The sequence below is a fragment of the Quercus lobata genome, chromosome 6, assembly GCF_001633185.2.
Source record: "Quercus lobata isolate SW786 chromosome 6, ValleyOak3.0 Primary Assembly, whole genome shotgun sequence".
NCBI lineage: Eukaryota > Viridiplantae > Streptophyta > Magnoliopsida > Fagales > Fagaceae > Quercus > Quercus lobata.
In genome coordinates, this window is record NC_044909.1 from 229,480 (window position 1) to 247,072 (window position 17,593).

The following is a 17,593-nucleotide window of genomic DNA, read 5'->3' on the forward strand; positions in this document are numbered from 1 at the left end:
TTTGTGTCTTCTTGTTTCACAATTAACAAACTGGCCCAAGTGAATTTTGCTAGGTTTAGATTTTCTTTACAAAACATGGAAGGGCGATTCTCTAGTTTTAGAACTTCTACCTTGTTTTTATGTATATAATCCAAATGATTATAACTTATAAACACAATTTTTACCTGATATGATCTCTCTTATTGAAAAAAGAAAAGAACTAATTAATTTATTTTAATGTTCTTTTACCTTTTCTTTTACTTATTAGAGATACATATTCTCCCACATTAGTGTTCTCCTTCTTTGTCCTTCATTTTGTGGTTCCTAAGGAGACAAATCATTGAAATTCCACCTACAATTTTGCAAAATTGTAGGCCAACTGGCACAACCCCACTTCACCCCACTATTCCTGCTTATAAAGAGAAGGCAGTGCCACCTCTTTGCACATATCAACCCTTGACTAGTCTCCTCTTGACTCTCATCAAAAAGCCTCTCTCACTATCTTTGTGGCCTTTCAAGTTTCAAACATTTCCTAATATTTTCCCTTCTTTTATTACCTCCTCAAGACCTTAGTTTATACTCAATAAACATCAACTTTAACACCCTAAGCTAAGCAATGGCATCCAGTTCAATGTCCTCCTCTGACTCATGGACTGCAAAAGAGAACAAGGCCTTTGAGAGGGCTCTTGCTGTGTATGATAAGGACACCCCTGACCGTTGGCACAATGTCGCTAAGGCTGTTGGTGGGAAAACACCAGAAGAAGTGAAAAGGCACTATGAACTTCTTGTGGAAGATGTCAAGCATATTGAGTCAGGCCGAGTTCCCTTCCCCAAATACAAGACAACTGGTGGGAGTAGCCAAGCAAATTAACACCGATGGGGAAAAGAGGTGGTATATATATATATATGCAAATACAAATCTTCTGCACCATAGATTACATATTTGTATATATATTTTGAAACCTTATATGATATATACTGCTTGCTTGACAAACAATGTAAACTCTATATCTAAAATCCTCAACCATTCACCACTACCTAGGAAGACTTTCCTTCCATTAATTTGAACCCAATCAGTAATAATAAGAGTAGCTTGACTTTTTTTTTTCCAAGTCTACTTCTTCAACTTTTATTTGGATTCTCTGACACTCAGTTAAAAAACAGTGAGTATTATTTCCTCTATATTTCAAAAGTACTTCATTAATTGCTCTCGAATGCACAATTGTTTATTCTTTTGCCCACAAAACCGGAACCAAAGGACTTCAATGGAATATATCATGTCCACGTTTACGTGAAATCTGCATATATTCGATCATATGCTTAAATCCATGATTTCATATTAAATATATAGTACAATGATCCACGTGCCTTGGATGTTTATGGTTTTTAACTAACAGTAACTTTTTTTTTTTTTTTTTTTTGTAGGTGGGTTTAACTAATAATTATGCAATGACTAATATATGAAATTGTGTCACATGTTGGCACAAAAAACGTGACATGTAAATCAAACAAATAGAATAAGTTTTCTATTTAGCCAAAGCCTAATGTTTTTGTGGTTGAATTCTCCTCTTATTTGCAGGATGAGAAACCTCCATTGAAGTGTAATAGCCATATCAGCAAGAATAAGGATCTATCAGTCTGCTCTACCTAAGATTCGACTTTGTTGTAGTAGCTAGCAAGTGTCCTAGTTTAAAGAATCACAACTAAGTGGTTCTTGTTCTATTTCATGTCCCTTTAGTTCTAGCTTTATCACCATAAGCATAAGGATGTCTCCAAGGAAGACTCATTGAATGTGAGTTTATTGCCTTCTTCAATCTGTCACTATTGTCCAAACTTCTCTGTAATCAAATATATGTAATACTAGTATGTGTTTTGTTTTAGTATAACACTTAAGCTGTAAACATTTCTGACCTCAGCTTTTGGAAACGATCTTGAACTATCATAGATTTGGAATTCTTAGAAACGATATTGATTCAAAGCTTTACAACATTGAAGAGAGGGAGAGAATATAAGAGTTAGATGGGGAAGTCAAGAGGTGGGAAATATATGGCTTTGAAAAGTCTTTAGTTCCTTTCCAAAAAGCAAAAAAAGGTCCTTGGCCCATAAAGGAAAAGGATAGCATTTCGGTGACTCAGGAATATTTCAACTCAAAACCATTCTCCCACATGGCTGGCAAGAGAAACACCACGTCTTTGGTACTAAATTGAGATTTTATTTTGCCGCAAGATATTCTTGGAGAATCAAAATTTTGCGATGCACTTCATAGAGTTCAATAGTAACCCAACGAAAGTTTACAACATTCGGTCTACCATATCACGTATGGATATTACCACAATATGCAATTTTAACTCTTTTATATGGTCCATATGTGAGGTAATGGTTTAATTTGAGAATATTGAGAAATTATGTATTTTTATTGTATTCCTGGACGGACTAGTTACTAAGAAGTTTATAGAGTTTAATGGTAACACAACAAAAATTTACAATATTCGATCTAGCATTTCACATATGGATCTTACCACAATATAAAATTTAGACTTTTTTTAATGATTCATATGCGAGGTAGCGTACTAATTTGGAAATATTGAGAAATTGCGTACTTTTATTTTATTCCTAGAAGAACTGGTTACTAAGGTGTTTAAAGCAGACTGTGCTAATGTTAGGGTGTAATTTATTCCATAAACAAGTAATAACCCTTACCATCCATCAAGATGCAAACCTTTGACACCCATTTCATTTGTTTGAAGTTTGAACTATCACCTTTAAGGGTAGTAGATAGAAAAGTGAATAATGGCATTTCATATATATATGAGAATGAGACATCCAGTTTTAGCACTATGTAAAAGCTAGATACCAAAATAGTCTAAACAATAAGTCTTTATCTTCTTTACAAGTTATCTAAAGATGATTAGAGCAATAAGAGACAATTTCTCCCTCCAATTGGTTCTCTATGTCTCACTCTATAGTCTATATGCCTAGTCCTAGACTGCTCTAGGTAGCCTTAAAAATTGTTATTAGAAATATAATACCAATCACCTTTTTTTATTTTTATTTTTATTTTTTTTTTGCATTACAAAGTACTTTAAACACGTGTTTTTGCAACATGTTGGTCACATGCAAAATTTGAAGTCAGTTTTTATCAAAAATAAAATTTGAAATTTCCACACCCAAGCGAAAGCCAAGTTCTTTTCTAACATTGGTCCAAACATGATCTACAGAGTTGAAAAAACAACGTTATTGGTTGCCCAGTAATGGATATGGAATGATGATTGGTGACAATCTGTGAAGTTTGTATAGCTATTTTTTTGTGATTTCTTTTTGCCAAATTTTGCATGGCTCGTGTGAATGCATCATATCTTATCCAACCTATATTGGCCACATATGTATTATAGAGATGATTTGATGAATCGAAATTTCTATTGGATTCTTTGGTCTGGTGCTGATTCTAGCCAGCCCTAGATGCTAACTCCTAACAGTTTTTTCCTCGCTTGGTGTTGACTCCTAGGTTCTTGTCGTTTATTTTCCTGTCTTTTAAATTTATTGTTGCAAAATTCAGGTTGTCCTGCGCCAAGAGCATCTCATGTTCCAAATATGGGAGGCAATAGCAGGGGCATTCACATGGCATAGTTGGTATTGTAGCTTAGCTTAGCACAAACGCTAATCAAAAGAGTGCAATTTAGTGAACTTTTCTGGGGAATAGCCTATAAAGAATGAAAAAGTTACTATATTAGCATCATTACTCTTTCAATGGTTAGAAGCACAAAACATATAAAAATAAACAATTAATAAACTACGTGATTAAATACAAAGAAAATGATGAAGCAAAAGTACAAAATATATTGGTGGAAAAGCATAAATGTTAAATAAATTAACTACACATGCTCGACAATTCTATATAGCAAACAAAAAATCTTGCTGAAATTATTGAAACTTTAGAAAGAATTGTATGCAAAACATATATGTTTTTTGCTCTACCGTTATATTAATCCACGTTTTTTTACCTACTTTTCTGGCACTTTTATTATTGTTGCTTATCAAACAATGAAGTACTAATCAGAGAGAGGTTTCCATTGCACCAGCCCCATAGTAACGTAATAGATAGAGATGACCTATGTCTCAAAACCATAAGGATAGACAGTCCTTGAAAACATGCTTGTATATTATTGTTGCCTAAAAGTAGATCAGAAGGGCATGTTAAGCAGTTAAGTACACAAAATGCATGCAAAATTTCAAATGGCTTTAAAATTTAATACTGCTAGGCATATTTCCTGTTAGGCTGTTGCCGACCCCAAGTACATTTTATTGTTGTTGTTTTTTTCTTCTTGGTTAGAAATCTACTTAAACCTACCCTACCCCCTTGGCTGCTACTCATGTGTAAAATATCACATCATTTAAATTTTTTTTTGATAAGATAAAATTATAAATAATATGACATTGAATACACATTTAAAATTAGAATACTTAATCTAAATCATATAATGTATCAATTTCAAATGAAAAAGATTCTAATCTTTTGAGAATAGAAAGGATTCTAATCTCATTCAATTGTTAGATAGCTAGGTTAATTATTATTTTTATTTATTTTTATACAAGATAGAATTTCTACTTTAACATAATCTAAGTGTATGTGTGTGTGAAGCTATCTCATGAAGACTTGAACTTCAGCCCTTGCCCTTCACACCCCACACCCTACAAACACTTATACTTGTGGAGTGACCACCGCATCAAGGGTGCACGGTAGTGCTAGGTTAATTATTCAATAAGTCAAGACTAGAGTCACAATTAACTTCACAAAATATTTCATAACCATCAAGATGATAAGTTATGAATAATAAATAATAAAGTGATAGGTCTAAATGTGAATTAATAAAAACCTTATTCTTAATTATTACAACATCAAGACTTATCTAAAATATGACATTTCAAAGAACACAACTTCACTATATCGTAGGCACGCCATGATTGAGGTCCTATATGATACCCTTTGGACGGCCGAGATGAAAAGTTAAGTCTTAGCCATTTGACAAGAAAAAAGTTGAAAAAAAGTAAAATGTTACTCCTATTATTCGATCGGACGGCCGAGATGAAAAGTTCGGCCATTTGGATCTCCGGCAAACCACAAAGGAGAAAAAAGACAAAAGGATTGACTTTGTGATGCACTTCAATAAGAATGACAAGACAAGATCCGCGTGAGGATATTAGAATGCATGCCCCACAATATCTTGGTCTTTCACAACTGAAATTTTCTAACGCACAAGAATACCACATTGTGGATGTCACATGCAAAATTTGAAGTCAGATTTTATCAGAAATAAAATTTGAAATTTCCACACCCAAGCGAAAGCCAAGTTCTTTTCTAACATTGGTCCAAACATGATCTACAGAGTTGAAAAAACAACGTTATTGGTTGCCCAGTAATGGATATGGAATGATGATTGGTGACAATCTGTGAAGTTTGTATAGCTATTTTTTTTTGTGATTTCTTTTTGCCAAATTTTGCATGGCTCGTGTGAATGCATCATATCTTATCCAACCTATATTGGCCACATATGTATTATCAACTTATAAGGGCTAGCTACTATATGGTTTCGACCTCTTTCATTTAGATTCATATAATCATATGTGTAAAAAAAAAAAAAAAATACCCTTTTAGGTTTTAGGTTATGTTAGACTAATTCCTGTAACAAAATAAGTGTTAGTGAGGATTGTATTTAAATAGTTTGGTTTGTATGTATATTGAGTTGACTCAAGGAGTAGGGTTGAAAAAAAAAAAAATCAAGATTCATAAGGCTTACTACTTGAATGACCCTATTCTCGCTTGAGTGAAATTGGAAAATTTATTTTGAGACCCTCATTCGACTGAAACTTAAATAGAAAGTTCGGACAATCGAGATTGCGGCAAAAAATAAACCTAATTAGTTGGCTTCACGACTTAACCTAATTCCTCCCATATAAAAGAAGCATTATTAATTGAACAAAATTGAGGTAGATAGAGGTGAAAATCTTTCCCTATGCTTTTACAAGCTTGATCAATTTATAAATTGATTTTCACAGAGTTTGTTCCTTGACAATGAGTTTACTGTTGTTTCTCTCCAAAGAGTTCTTTAGAGTACCAAAGTTCTATTCGTTACAAACGAGTTTGTTGGTAGAAGAAATTTTATAGAAAGATTCTAGAGTTTTGGGGTCACTGCGGTGGGAGTAGACCAAATTGTTTATTGAGGTTGCATAAAGAATTTATTTTACAAAATTTTTGTTAGTCTAAACTATTGTACTAGTTTCTTATAAAATGATTTTTATTTTGAAGAGTTCTTTAAAAGTTTCCGTTTTGTCACTATTTTATTAATCTCTTTGAATTGTGGTAATTATTATTGTGATTGTGCTATCTACTAAATTAGCAATTTTTGGGTATAAGCAACAAATTAATCCAAAAATTAGAACATTGGGTCCATCTTAGATTTTTTCATATCTTAATGATTGTGCATACAACTACAAATGCAAACAGATTCTTTTAAGGAGGTGTTCAATTTTCATTCACTAAAGTGGTATTTTTTTTTTTTTTTGAACATGACTAAAGTGGTATTTTCTAATGCATATTCCCCATAATATTGTGAAGTTCCTTGATCCTTCCTACAACTAAGTATTCCATTAGAACTTCTATTCTCCATACCCCTTTGTTCAAAGATTCCATCTATAAAAAGATACCCTTTATTACTTTGCGGCAAAAATGTAGGACCTGCCGGCCAAGTCTTAGTGGTGGACTTTTTCCCCTCACCATTAAGTTAGGGATTTCAGATTCCCTTGTCTACAAATGGTAAAAAAAGGATCAACAATCCGATAAACATGCTTAATACTCTGAGCAGACACAGATTATTTTACAACATTTTTACAAACTATTGAGGTGACAAATTCTTACTGATTCTCATTTGAGCCCATCACTAATATCACATCTTTACTTATAAATAATCACTAATTATATCAGCAATTTATAAAATAATTTACGGTTTTAGCATTTTCCTAATACCTTTTACTTTTACATCAACCTTTTGAATCTAAGCAAAACAAATTTCTAAGATGAGACACTATTGGACCATCAAGAGTCCAAGGTAGATCGATTTCTCCCACTAGTGAGGAAGGACCACTAGTGTTTTTGAGAAGGAGGAGAATTCCACACATATTACTTTCTATTGGAGCCTTGGAGATAGACTGGATGATAAGGATTCGAAATATCGGTAGGGGTGTATCTCAAAGCATCACTTTTTATTTTATTTTTAAAATTTTTTCTTCTTTTTAATCGTACAGATTCCTGGAAAAATTGCTCAAGTAGTTTTCAACTAATGATCAGTGCTAGCCCCATTAGCATGTGGCCAGAATCCTATGACCATGACTCATGCAACTTGAAAGCCCGGGGGCCACTTTTGCCTCCAATTTTTTGTAGAGATCAATGCAGCAATCTGATAGGGATACAGCTTTTTCATAATCTTTTTCAAAATGATTGATAAAACAAGTCGTAATTGGAGCAAGACTATTTTCATATTAAATTTGTTATCGATATCCCATTTAATAAACACCAATCACCATATACCACCTTATCAATTATGAAAAAAAAATTGTGAATTTTTTTTGGTATCTAAAAGACTTATTGAATCAAGAATAACCGAGGTCTAATTAGAGGTATGATTCATTGATTTGCTAATCAAATTCCAACTTCTAAGTAAGTTGGCAATATGATATGAAAATCTGTGGAGTGTGTCACTCTATAACTTTTGATGAGAGAGTAAGTGTGAGTTTGGATACAGCTGAAATCCAACCACGTTTGCGTTTGCGTTTTAAACAATGGGTCTTGTACACTGTTCACAGGATCCGCAAATACGAAATTTGGCAAAATCAACTTCAAAATTGGATTCTACGGGACTATTCACATATTTAAAAATTATTTTGTTATAGTATTTTCAGTTTTCAGCAATAAGCGGTATCCAAACAGACTCTAAATGGAAAGAGTATCAACAGGTATATATTATGCAGTTAATATCACAAGAGAGATGCATAAAATTATGATTTTTTTTTGGATAAAGAGAGAGTTTAGATTCTAAAAGACCTTTTTTTTTTTGCAAATAGTTTGTATTTAACTTGTTTATATAATTATAGTATCTAGAGAGTTTTGGTGCATCAATATTTTTAATTTCTAAATAATTTTTAATTAAGTTCTCAATCAAATTTTATCACTACAGCATCAAGATCATAAGGAATCATATACAATGAGGAGTTTCCTGTTTCAGCCACACTACTCCTACTTCTCCCAATATCAAGAATTGGCCTTACAGGTTCTTGGAGTATTGAATAGACCAGACTGATGTCTACTAGCAAGATTTTCGCTAATATAGGTCCCATAGGTTGGGGCTACCCTATACCAACTTGCACCCTAAAAGCCATGGTATCACACCGCCAAAGCTCCTAAATGTGATGCTTTCTTAGATTTAGCTTTTTCTTCCCAACAGATATTTAGTCTCACTCTCACCCTCACCCAATAAATTGTGTCATTTTCTCGATTGAGATACTCCGTAACCAAGCGGTCCAAGCACAATATGAAGGAATATTATTACGCTTACCCCAAAACTACCAGAAATCAAATCTAAGAATACAAGGAGACCAACCCGCTTGCATGTTAAGCACACAATTCTGAACCAGCAAGTGACAAGCATTGTTCGTTATTGCTCATGTAGACAAAACCAAATGTGGGACTGCGTTTAGGAGTCCTAGTTTTAATTAGGGTTGAAAGACTGATATGACAAAATATAGGAAAGGGAAATGGTTTTTTTTTTTTTTTCCTTACAATCTTCATGTATCAAATAGAAAAAAAAAGGGTTGCTTACAAAATCTAAGAAACTTAAACTTACTAGAAAAGCTTATCATCTTGTAAAAAGAAAGTAGTGTCTATAAGTAGAATAACCTTTTTATTCTTCTAGAATAAGCATATAGCTTTTTTTAAAACATTCTGTTTTTGTTAGGCATCATTAGTAGGAAGTGATGGGGATTAGGGAAAGTGAGAGGACATGAAAAGCTTAATCTCTTGTTCTATATATAATGTAGTCTGCAATTGTGCATATGTATCATTAATATTCCTACGTAAAATAATGAAAAAGTGAAAAAGGTTCTGTCAAGATAGTGACTCATATGCTAAATAAAAAAAGTAAAACAAATAAGGGCCATGAATGCATGTATCATTAATATTCCTACGTAAAATAATGAAAAAGTGAAAAAGGTTCTTTCAAGATAGTGACTCATATGCTAAATAAAAAAAAAGTAAAACAAATAAGGGCCATGAATGCGTCTTTATATAAAACTAGTATGTAATTTGTGTTTATATATAGTAATTATGAATTATAGTGGTATTGTTGATGTTAGTTTAAGTTATTAAATATATAGAACATTAGTTTGACTAGGATATTCGGAGGTATTAAAATGATTTTTCCTTACAATTTTAATGATATTGATTAAGTTAAGTTTCTCATTAAATTGTTATTATATATATAATTTTGAAAATTACTATTGGACACTACATATATAATATCAATTCACTATTACTGTCCATGAAATTCTACTAAATATAACACAAAATAAAAAAAATAAATTGGTTCAATAGTATATCCTAAATTGAAGGAGGATAGGTGCATGAAATCGTTTAGCTTAATTACAGTTTATTACATTCAATATCTTTATATAAAAATATGTAAATAGAAACGATATGAAAAATATACTCATTAGTTCAAAAAAAAAAAAAAAAATTGTATGAAAAGCTAATATGGGCAAAATCTAATTTTGACTATATATATGTATATATATATTACCTAGATTTATTTATATTAGACTCATCATTTTCTATACTGAATTAACTCACTTGACACAAACATTTAAAAATTTTAGATTAGATGGGACATGTGGCACAAAATTAAATTCTAATTGAAATCTAATTTTTACACTAAATTAGTTTGTAACCCCATGCATATGTACGGATACACTTAAAGATATATAATAAGATGCATAATATAATTTATATATATATATATATAATTTAAATAGTATTAATAGTCATTTATATATTTTATTAACTCTTTAAAAAAAATTTGTAAAGATATTATTGGGTATAAATTGTAAATTGTCCATTTTTAAAAAAAAAAAATATATATATATATATATTGTGAAGCACTTTTTTTTTTCTTTTTTAATTTTAATTTTTACGATTTAATTATTCTAGACTCTTTGGTTTTCTTCTTCCTTCAGTACTAGGTTACAGAGGTTTTCAAGGTCATGCAGACTACTACCGTCTTCTCCTTTTTTCCTCCTACTGCTCTTTTTTTTCTCTTCCATTCTTGGAGGGTCTCTCACATCATATACTTCTTTCCAGTCAATCTTGACCCTCCACCTGTTGATCATGTAGGTCATTACTCGAGTGCTCGTCCCATCAGCCACCTTCCCAAACCCTCTGTGAGTTGCGGCAACCAAGGTTGTACTGTTCAGAGGTCACTTCCTCATTAATGCAGCCAGAACGTTAGTTGGGTGCATTCAATGCGGAGATGACAGTTTCTTCTTAAATTGTTCCTACACCATACACCCATGGGTGTCTTACTGTACTTATCCTTCTCCTGGGGGTGCTTTGGGAGGCTGCCTTTGCCGGCGTGCTGCTCTTTCCTCCTGGGATTTGGGATGCCGAGAGCAGGATCGTCCTCGGCAATGTTTTTAGGCTATTCGGGTTTTCTTTGTTCGTCCTCGGACATTTCTCCCTCCTCGGCGTGGGTTTTGGGCTCAGTATAAAGTAGGCCAGGGTTGTCAAATTCTTTGGCCCCACAATTTTAAAATTAAGAAATAAAACTTTTTAAGAATATATAATTTAGGACAGTATATGACGCAAAATTGGAACTCTAATTTGGAATTCTAATTTGAGTTTCTCTTAGCTTTATCTATTATTATTATTATTATTATTATCATATATTAACTCACTTGGCACAAAAATTTAAAAACTTAGATTAGATAAGACACATGACGCAAAATTAGACTCTAATTGAATTTCAATTTAAAATCTAATTGGATTTTCTCTCAATTTTGCTTATCAATATATATGTATAGATATATGTGTATATATATATATATATATATATGTATGTATGTATGTATGTATGTATGTATGCATGTTATGTGCCTCAAGTGAATAATAGGTAGGGGGCTTAGGAGTGAAATCCCACAGTATGATACAACTATGTTAGGAAAATCAACGCATTGAGTTTAGGGTTTCTTAGGCAGTATAACCTACAAATGCACCTGTGGACATAGACAAACGGCCAAAATATCTTAAATCTCTGTGTAAAAAAAAAAACGGGGGGGGGTGATTTTCTATTTTCACTATTACTTAGAATTAAAAACTTCAACAAGTTCAAACCAAACTAGGCCACTGCTAGAGAATCTCACACATTATTACATTTCAGTTGCCCATACCTTGACTATTAACCTGATATCTGCTAAGATACGATTGTGGATCTTCATCATTATCAAGGGTGAAAAAGATATATGGGCCAGCCAAGCTCAATGCATGTGTTCATCCAAGTGACGTAAAACTTCAAATCACTTTCCCTATCACTTCCAAGGATGAGAACATATGGCAATAAAGAGCAATGATTTCTAAACCCTAATGGATTAAAATTTAAGACCAAGTGGCCAAACTCCTTGACCGTACTCTAGAAAACTATCCTGAACTAATAGCTAACAACAAAGTAAACAGATCCTCTGTGGATACCCTTGTTATTTATGGCAGTACGGTATGTCGTATTCTTGTTATGTGCTTTGAAACTGTCTGCCACAAGAAAGTACTAAACCAAACTCTTATCAATCAAAATAATTCATTCTCAACTTATTCTACATACATATATATATATATATATATATATAAATGCTTCCTGTTATGACATTTGTGTTTCTGATTCATCATAAAACTTGCTAAAGATTCTCACATTAGCTGAAGATAATGCATATATTAATCACGAATCACTTTTGGACTATGCATCCATAATTACATGATATCATATATGCTTTGAGTTCGAAGCCATATCTATCAGTGGTAACATAATAACATCACCCTCAATCATTCATTGAAGTTTTATGGTAATAATTGAATTAGGGAACTTTCATTTTCTGATAAAAATGAAATCTACAAAGTACATTTTGTTGAGAGGAAACCATTCTGAGAGAAAAACCAACATCCACGAAAATGAGGTCCCAACTACTAAAGTCGGTAATATATGTTGACCTCCCCTGGGAGAAGCAAACATGATATAATCAATGTGGCTCATTTGGCCAGCTAGAGTGCTTGGAATGTTGTTCAGGACAGAGTACATTGATAAAATCACCTGTAAATGAAGAGAATTCTACAAGCCTTTTATTGTAGCTAGCAGATCTCTATTATGGTTCAAAAGCGAAAAAGTTTTGGTACCTTCATTGGATTTATTGTGGTCACTGCAAGTGAAAGTAGGAGTACGTAGGATGAGAAAATGAGAGGGGGAAAATCTGAATGAAATCCAAACAGATGGAGAAACTCACCGTGGGATTCTTATCTTCTATGGCTTTAATCCTATAAAAATTATGTAATTTTCCTGGAGATAGACAGCTTTCATTGGATACATGTTTAGATTTTTAATTTTTAATTTAAACCATGAAACGTAAGGAAGAGGATCCTCAAGCTCATTTCACGGCTAAAGAATTTTCTTTTATGAATTTCATAGTGTCCAAAATGTCACGTCTTCTAAAACTTTATATGACGTGATACTGAATATATATTTAAATTTGTAATATTGATTCATTTGAAATGAAGAAAATCTAGTTCGTGTCTTCTTGTTTCACAATCAACGAACCACCCTAAGTGAAAATTATGTAATTTTCTTGGAGATAGGCAACTTTCATTGGATACATCTTTAGATTTGTAATTTTTAATTTAAACCATGAAACGTAAGGAAGAGGATCTTCAATCTTATTTGCTATCAGTCTCTCACCCGTATTTAGCTTTGGACGGAATTTACCGCCCGGTTGGGGCTGCATTCCCAAACAACCCGACGCGCCGACAGCGCCTAATGGTGCGACAGGGTCCGGGCATGACTGGGCTCTCACCCTCTTCGGCGCCCCCTTCCAAGGGACTTGGGCCCGGTCTGCTGCTGAGGACGCTTCTCCAGACTACAATACGGAGACGCCCGTGAGGGAGCCCGATTCTCAAGCTGGGCTATTCCCGGTTCGCTCGCCGTTACTAGGGGAATCCATGTAAGTTTCTTTTAAAAGCATGTTGGGCGTGGCAGGGTGCCCTAGGGCATGCCCGCCACGCTGCATCGCCCCGCACTCCGTCAAAATTGGCTAATGCCTTTTCCCCTTTTTGGGTTCCTAAATTCAGTCCATGATTTTAGAGGACATTTCCAATAAGCGGTTCGATATTCCAGGCAGTTTTGAATTTTTTATGATTTTTCCTATTTTCTGGATTTCGAAAATCATAAAAAAAATAAAATATGTTGAATCTGGCCACCAAATTTGGACAGGTAGACGGTTAGATTTTTCTAGGCATGTGTACAAAAAATCAGGGCAATACTCCAAGAATTGCTCCAAAAAAGACCCATTAGTCCTCCTCAACAAATCAATGTTTTCTCGCGCTAGAGGGGATTTTTTCTTAAGCGCTCTTTAAGGGGGGAAGAGTAGGAGGTGTCTGAAGAGGCTATCTAGGCTTGGCAGCAGTAGTCCCCCCACGTGCTTCCATGGCGTTTTACGGGTCCCAAGGGCATGCCACAACCTCAGCATCCCATACACAGGGCATGCCACGGCCTTTGCATCCCACCCACGGGGCATGCCATGCCCTCGCCGTGATGCCACTGCCCTTCAGGCAACGTGCATGCTAGGGCCTTCGCTGCGTGGCCCCATGGGCCTTGCTGCCTGCGCCCAGGGTCGTGCTAGCATGCCCACGCAAGCATGCCACGGCCTTTGCTCCATGCCTTGGCCTTCACTGTCGCGTGCATGCCCAGGCCTTGGCAGCTGCATGCCCATGGGGTGCTGCCTCAGCCTTGGCTGCGGCATGCTCATGCCTCGGCCTTGGCTGCTGCAAGCCCGCGTGCATGTCGCGCCGCATCGCCCTACAGCGTCCCGCACTCCAACAAAATTGGCTCGTGGCTTTTTCCATTTTCGTGTCCCTAAATTCATTCCATGATTTTAGAGGAGGATTTCGGCAAGCAGTTTTGCGTTCCGAGCTTTTTTTAATTTTTTATGATTTTCCCTATTTTCCAGCTTCCGAAAATCATAAAAAATTAAAATATGTTGAATCTAGCCTCCATATTTTGATAGTTTGACGGTTGGATTTTTCTAGGCATGTGTACAAAAAATCAGGGCAAGACCACAAGAATTGCTCCAAAAAAGACCCATTATTCCTCCTCAACAAATCAATGTTTCCTCGTGCCAGGTCGAATTTTTTCCTAAGGGCTCTTTAGAGGGGAGGAGGTATTCGGCGATGCACAGGGGCAACCCCTCTTGAGCTTGGCCACGGGTAGGCATGCTCATGATGAGCCCTCAGGCACCCAACCCCACGTGCTCCATGGCGCGAGGTGGGCCCTAAATGCATCGCCACCGATGGACCCAAGTTGGCATTTCACATGTACGTGGTACAGCTGCGGCGCGCTTTTGCAAGGTAAACGGTGTTAGTTTCACCCATTGCTACGCGAAGCAAGTTCCATGCGACTATCGGGCTTGTGTGTATCTTTCTTACTACGCGGTTGCGTGGTAGTGACAGCGGCGACGTGGTTTAGTAATGTTGTCCTTCACGCCCAGCGATGTGGACTCGGCGCCACACGATGCTTCCTCATGCACGGCAGGCCCTGTAGCGTGTCGTTGTGGGGTATGTTTGGTGGTGTTGCGGTCTAGTGTACGTGATAGCGTGTGAGTGGTGGCAGGGTTACATGGCTTGGAAGGCTCTGTGCTTGCGCATCGAACTGTCCGGCGTGCTCCCAATCATATGCTTGTCTCAAAGATTAAGCCATGCATATGTAAGTATAAACTAATTCAGACTGTGAAACTGCAAATGGCTCATTAAATCAGTTATAGTTTGTTTGATGGTACCTGCTACGCGAATAACCGTAGTAATTCTAGAGCTAATACGTGCAACAAACCCCGACTTCTGGAAGGGATGCATTTATTAGATAAAAGGCCGACGCGGGCTCTGGTCGCTGCTCTACTGATTCATGATAACTCATGGATCGCACGGCCATCATGTCGGCGACGCATCATTCAAATTTCTGCCCTATCAACTTTCGATGGTAGGATGGTGGCCTACTATGGTGGTGATGGGTGACGGAGAATTAGGGTTCGATTCCGAAGGGAGAGCTTGAGAAACGGCTACCATATCCAAGGAAGGCAATAGGCGTGCAAACTACCCAATCCTGACACAGGGAGGTAGTGACAATAAATAACAATACCGGGCTCTCACGAGTCTGGTAATTGGAATGAGTACAATCTAAATCCCTTAACAAGGATCCATTGGAGGGTAAGTCTGGTGCTAGCTGCCACGGTAATTCCAGCTCCAATAGCGTATATTTAAGTTGTTGCAGTTAAAAAGCTCGTAGTCGAACCTTGGGTTGGGCAGAGCGGTCCGTCCCTGGTGTGCACCGGTCGGCTCGTCCCTTCTACCAGCGATGCGCTCCTGGCCTTAATTGGCCGGGTCATGCCTCTGGTCTGTTACTTTGAAGAAATTAGAGTGCTCAAAGCAAGCCTATGCTCTGGATACATTAGCATGGGATAACATCATAGGATTTCGGTCCTATTCTGTTAGCCTTCAAGATCGGAGTAATGATTAACAGGGACAGTTGGGGGCATTCGTATTTCATAGTCAGAGGTGAAATTCTTGGATTATGAAAGACGAACAACTGCGAAAGCATTTTCTAAGGATGTTTTCATTAATCAAGAAAGAAAGTTGGGGGCTCAAAGACAATCAGATACCGTCCTAGTCTCAACCATAAATGATGCCGACCAGGGATCGGCGGATGTTACTTATAGGACTCCACCGGCACCATATGAGAAATCAAAGTCTTTGGGTTCCGAGGGCAGTATGGTCGCAAGGCTGAAATTGAAAGGAATTGACGGAAGGGCACCACCAGGAGTGGAGCCTGCGGCTTAATTTGACTCAACACGGGGAAACTTACCAGGTCCAGACATAGTAAGGATTGACAGACTGAGAGCTCTTTCTTGATTCTATGGGTGGTGGTGCATGGCTGTTCCTAGTTGGTGGAGTGATTTGTCTGGTTAATTCCATTAACGAACGAGACCTCAGCCTGCTAACTAGCTATGCGGAGGTGACCCTCCGCGGCCAACTTCTTAGGGGGACTATGGCCACTTAGGCCAAGGAAGTTTGAGGCAATAACAGGTCTGTGATGCCCTTAGATGTTCTGGACCGCACGCGCGCTACACTGATGTATTCAACGAGTTTATAGCCTTGGCCGACAGGCCCGGGTACTCTTTGAAATTTCATCATGGTGGGGATAGATCATTGCAATTGTTGGTCTTCAATGAGGAATTCCTGGTAAGCGCGAGTCATCAGCTCGCGTTGACTACATACATTGGGTAAATTAATACTTCTTATTATTTGTTCAAGTGTTAAACAGAACCTTGGTTATGTCTGGTTCCTCGGACCACCTACCTTAGGTAAATTAGCACTACCAAATGTTTAACTAGGTGTTAAACAGAACTTTGGTTATGTCTGGCTCCTCAAACCAACCGCCCTGGGTAAACTGGTATCTCTGTGGTTAAGAGAATACTAAACAGGACCTCATCCATGTCAAGTTCCTTGAATCATATGCCTTGGAAAGGTTTGTAACCAGCCAAGCTATGGTGTATAATCAAAATCCCCATTGAGGTAATTTGAGAGAAGGGGAACGCTTGAGTATCATTTAAAGCATTTGCAATTATGCCCACGATTAGTTCATAAGCTAATTGTCATCTACAATTCTCCAAATCTACTGCTAAGGGGAAAGTTATATGGAGCCATGGATGATAGATACTCCACCATTCTATGAGATCAATGAAAGTCTAGTGATATGCAGGATCCTCTAAAGTTAATTAAGCTTGAGGTATGTTTTTGAAGTAAATAGTATATTTTATTGAGGTTATAAACTTGGACGGTCTAGTCTATCCTGTTGCTGATTATGTAGGGAGTTATAACTGAATTGTCACTTATGTTGATAACCAAGTAAAGCTATATCTCATTTTCTTATTGGTTAAGTGTTAAGTAAAACAGAAACTATGCTAGGATTAGAATAAATATCACAAGTATAGAAGAAAAACTCGTAATTGTTATTAAACTAAGCCTTCAAAAAGGCAAATTGATTACATGTTTTGGTGACAAAAACAACAATAAAAAGAAAACTAACTGAAACAAAAAACTATACAAAAAGCTACTTAAGCTAGAGCACGGGTTTGTCTTTTGCTGGGGCCTTGATGGATTGGGCAGTTGCTACTATTGGGGAGGCTGGGCCTTTACCCTTGGAGTCCTCTTTGACAGGAATGGGGAGTGCTGCCAGGACTGACTTTTGGCTATGGGAGGTCACCTTTACCT

The 17,593-nt window shown here is 36.3% G+C and overlaps 1 protein-coding gene across 2 annotated transcripts; it reads left to right on the plus strand.

Annotated features, from left to right (window-relative positions):
• The first annotated feature begins 452 nt into the window (after window positions 1-452).
• On the plus strand, window positions 453-1,880 carry LOC115993980 (protein RADIALIS-like 2). 2 transcript variants are annotated; one of them, XM_031117984.1, is made up of 2 exons: window positions 453-871; window positions 1,559-1,880. In XM_031117984.1, exon 1 carries the CDS (start codon window positions 596-598, stop codon window positions 848-850), a length of 255 nt encoding a protein of 84 aa, XP_030973844.1. In that variant the 5' UTR covers window positions 453-595; the 3' UTR covers window positions 851-871; window positions 1,559-1,880. The 2 variants fall into 2 exon arrangements, with proteins under 2 accessions (XP_030973844.1, XP_030973843.1); XM_031117983.1 differs by having other exon boundaries at window positions 457-868; window positions 1,559-1,872.
• The last annotated feature ends 15,713 nt before the right edge of the window (window positions 1,881-17,593 follow it).

What these genes read in the sequence shown, in the direction of transcription:
- LOC115993980 (XM_031117984.1), top strand. Translation starts at nt 596, where the DNA reads ATGGCATCCAGTTCAATGTCCTCCTCTGACTCATGGACTGCAAAAGAG.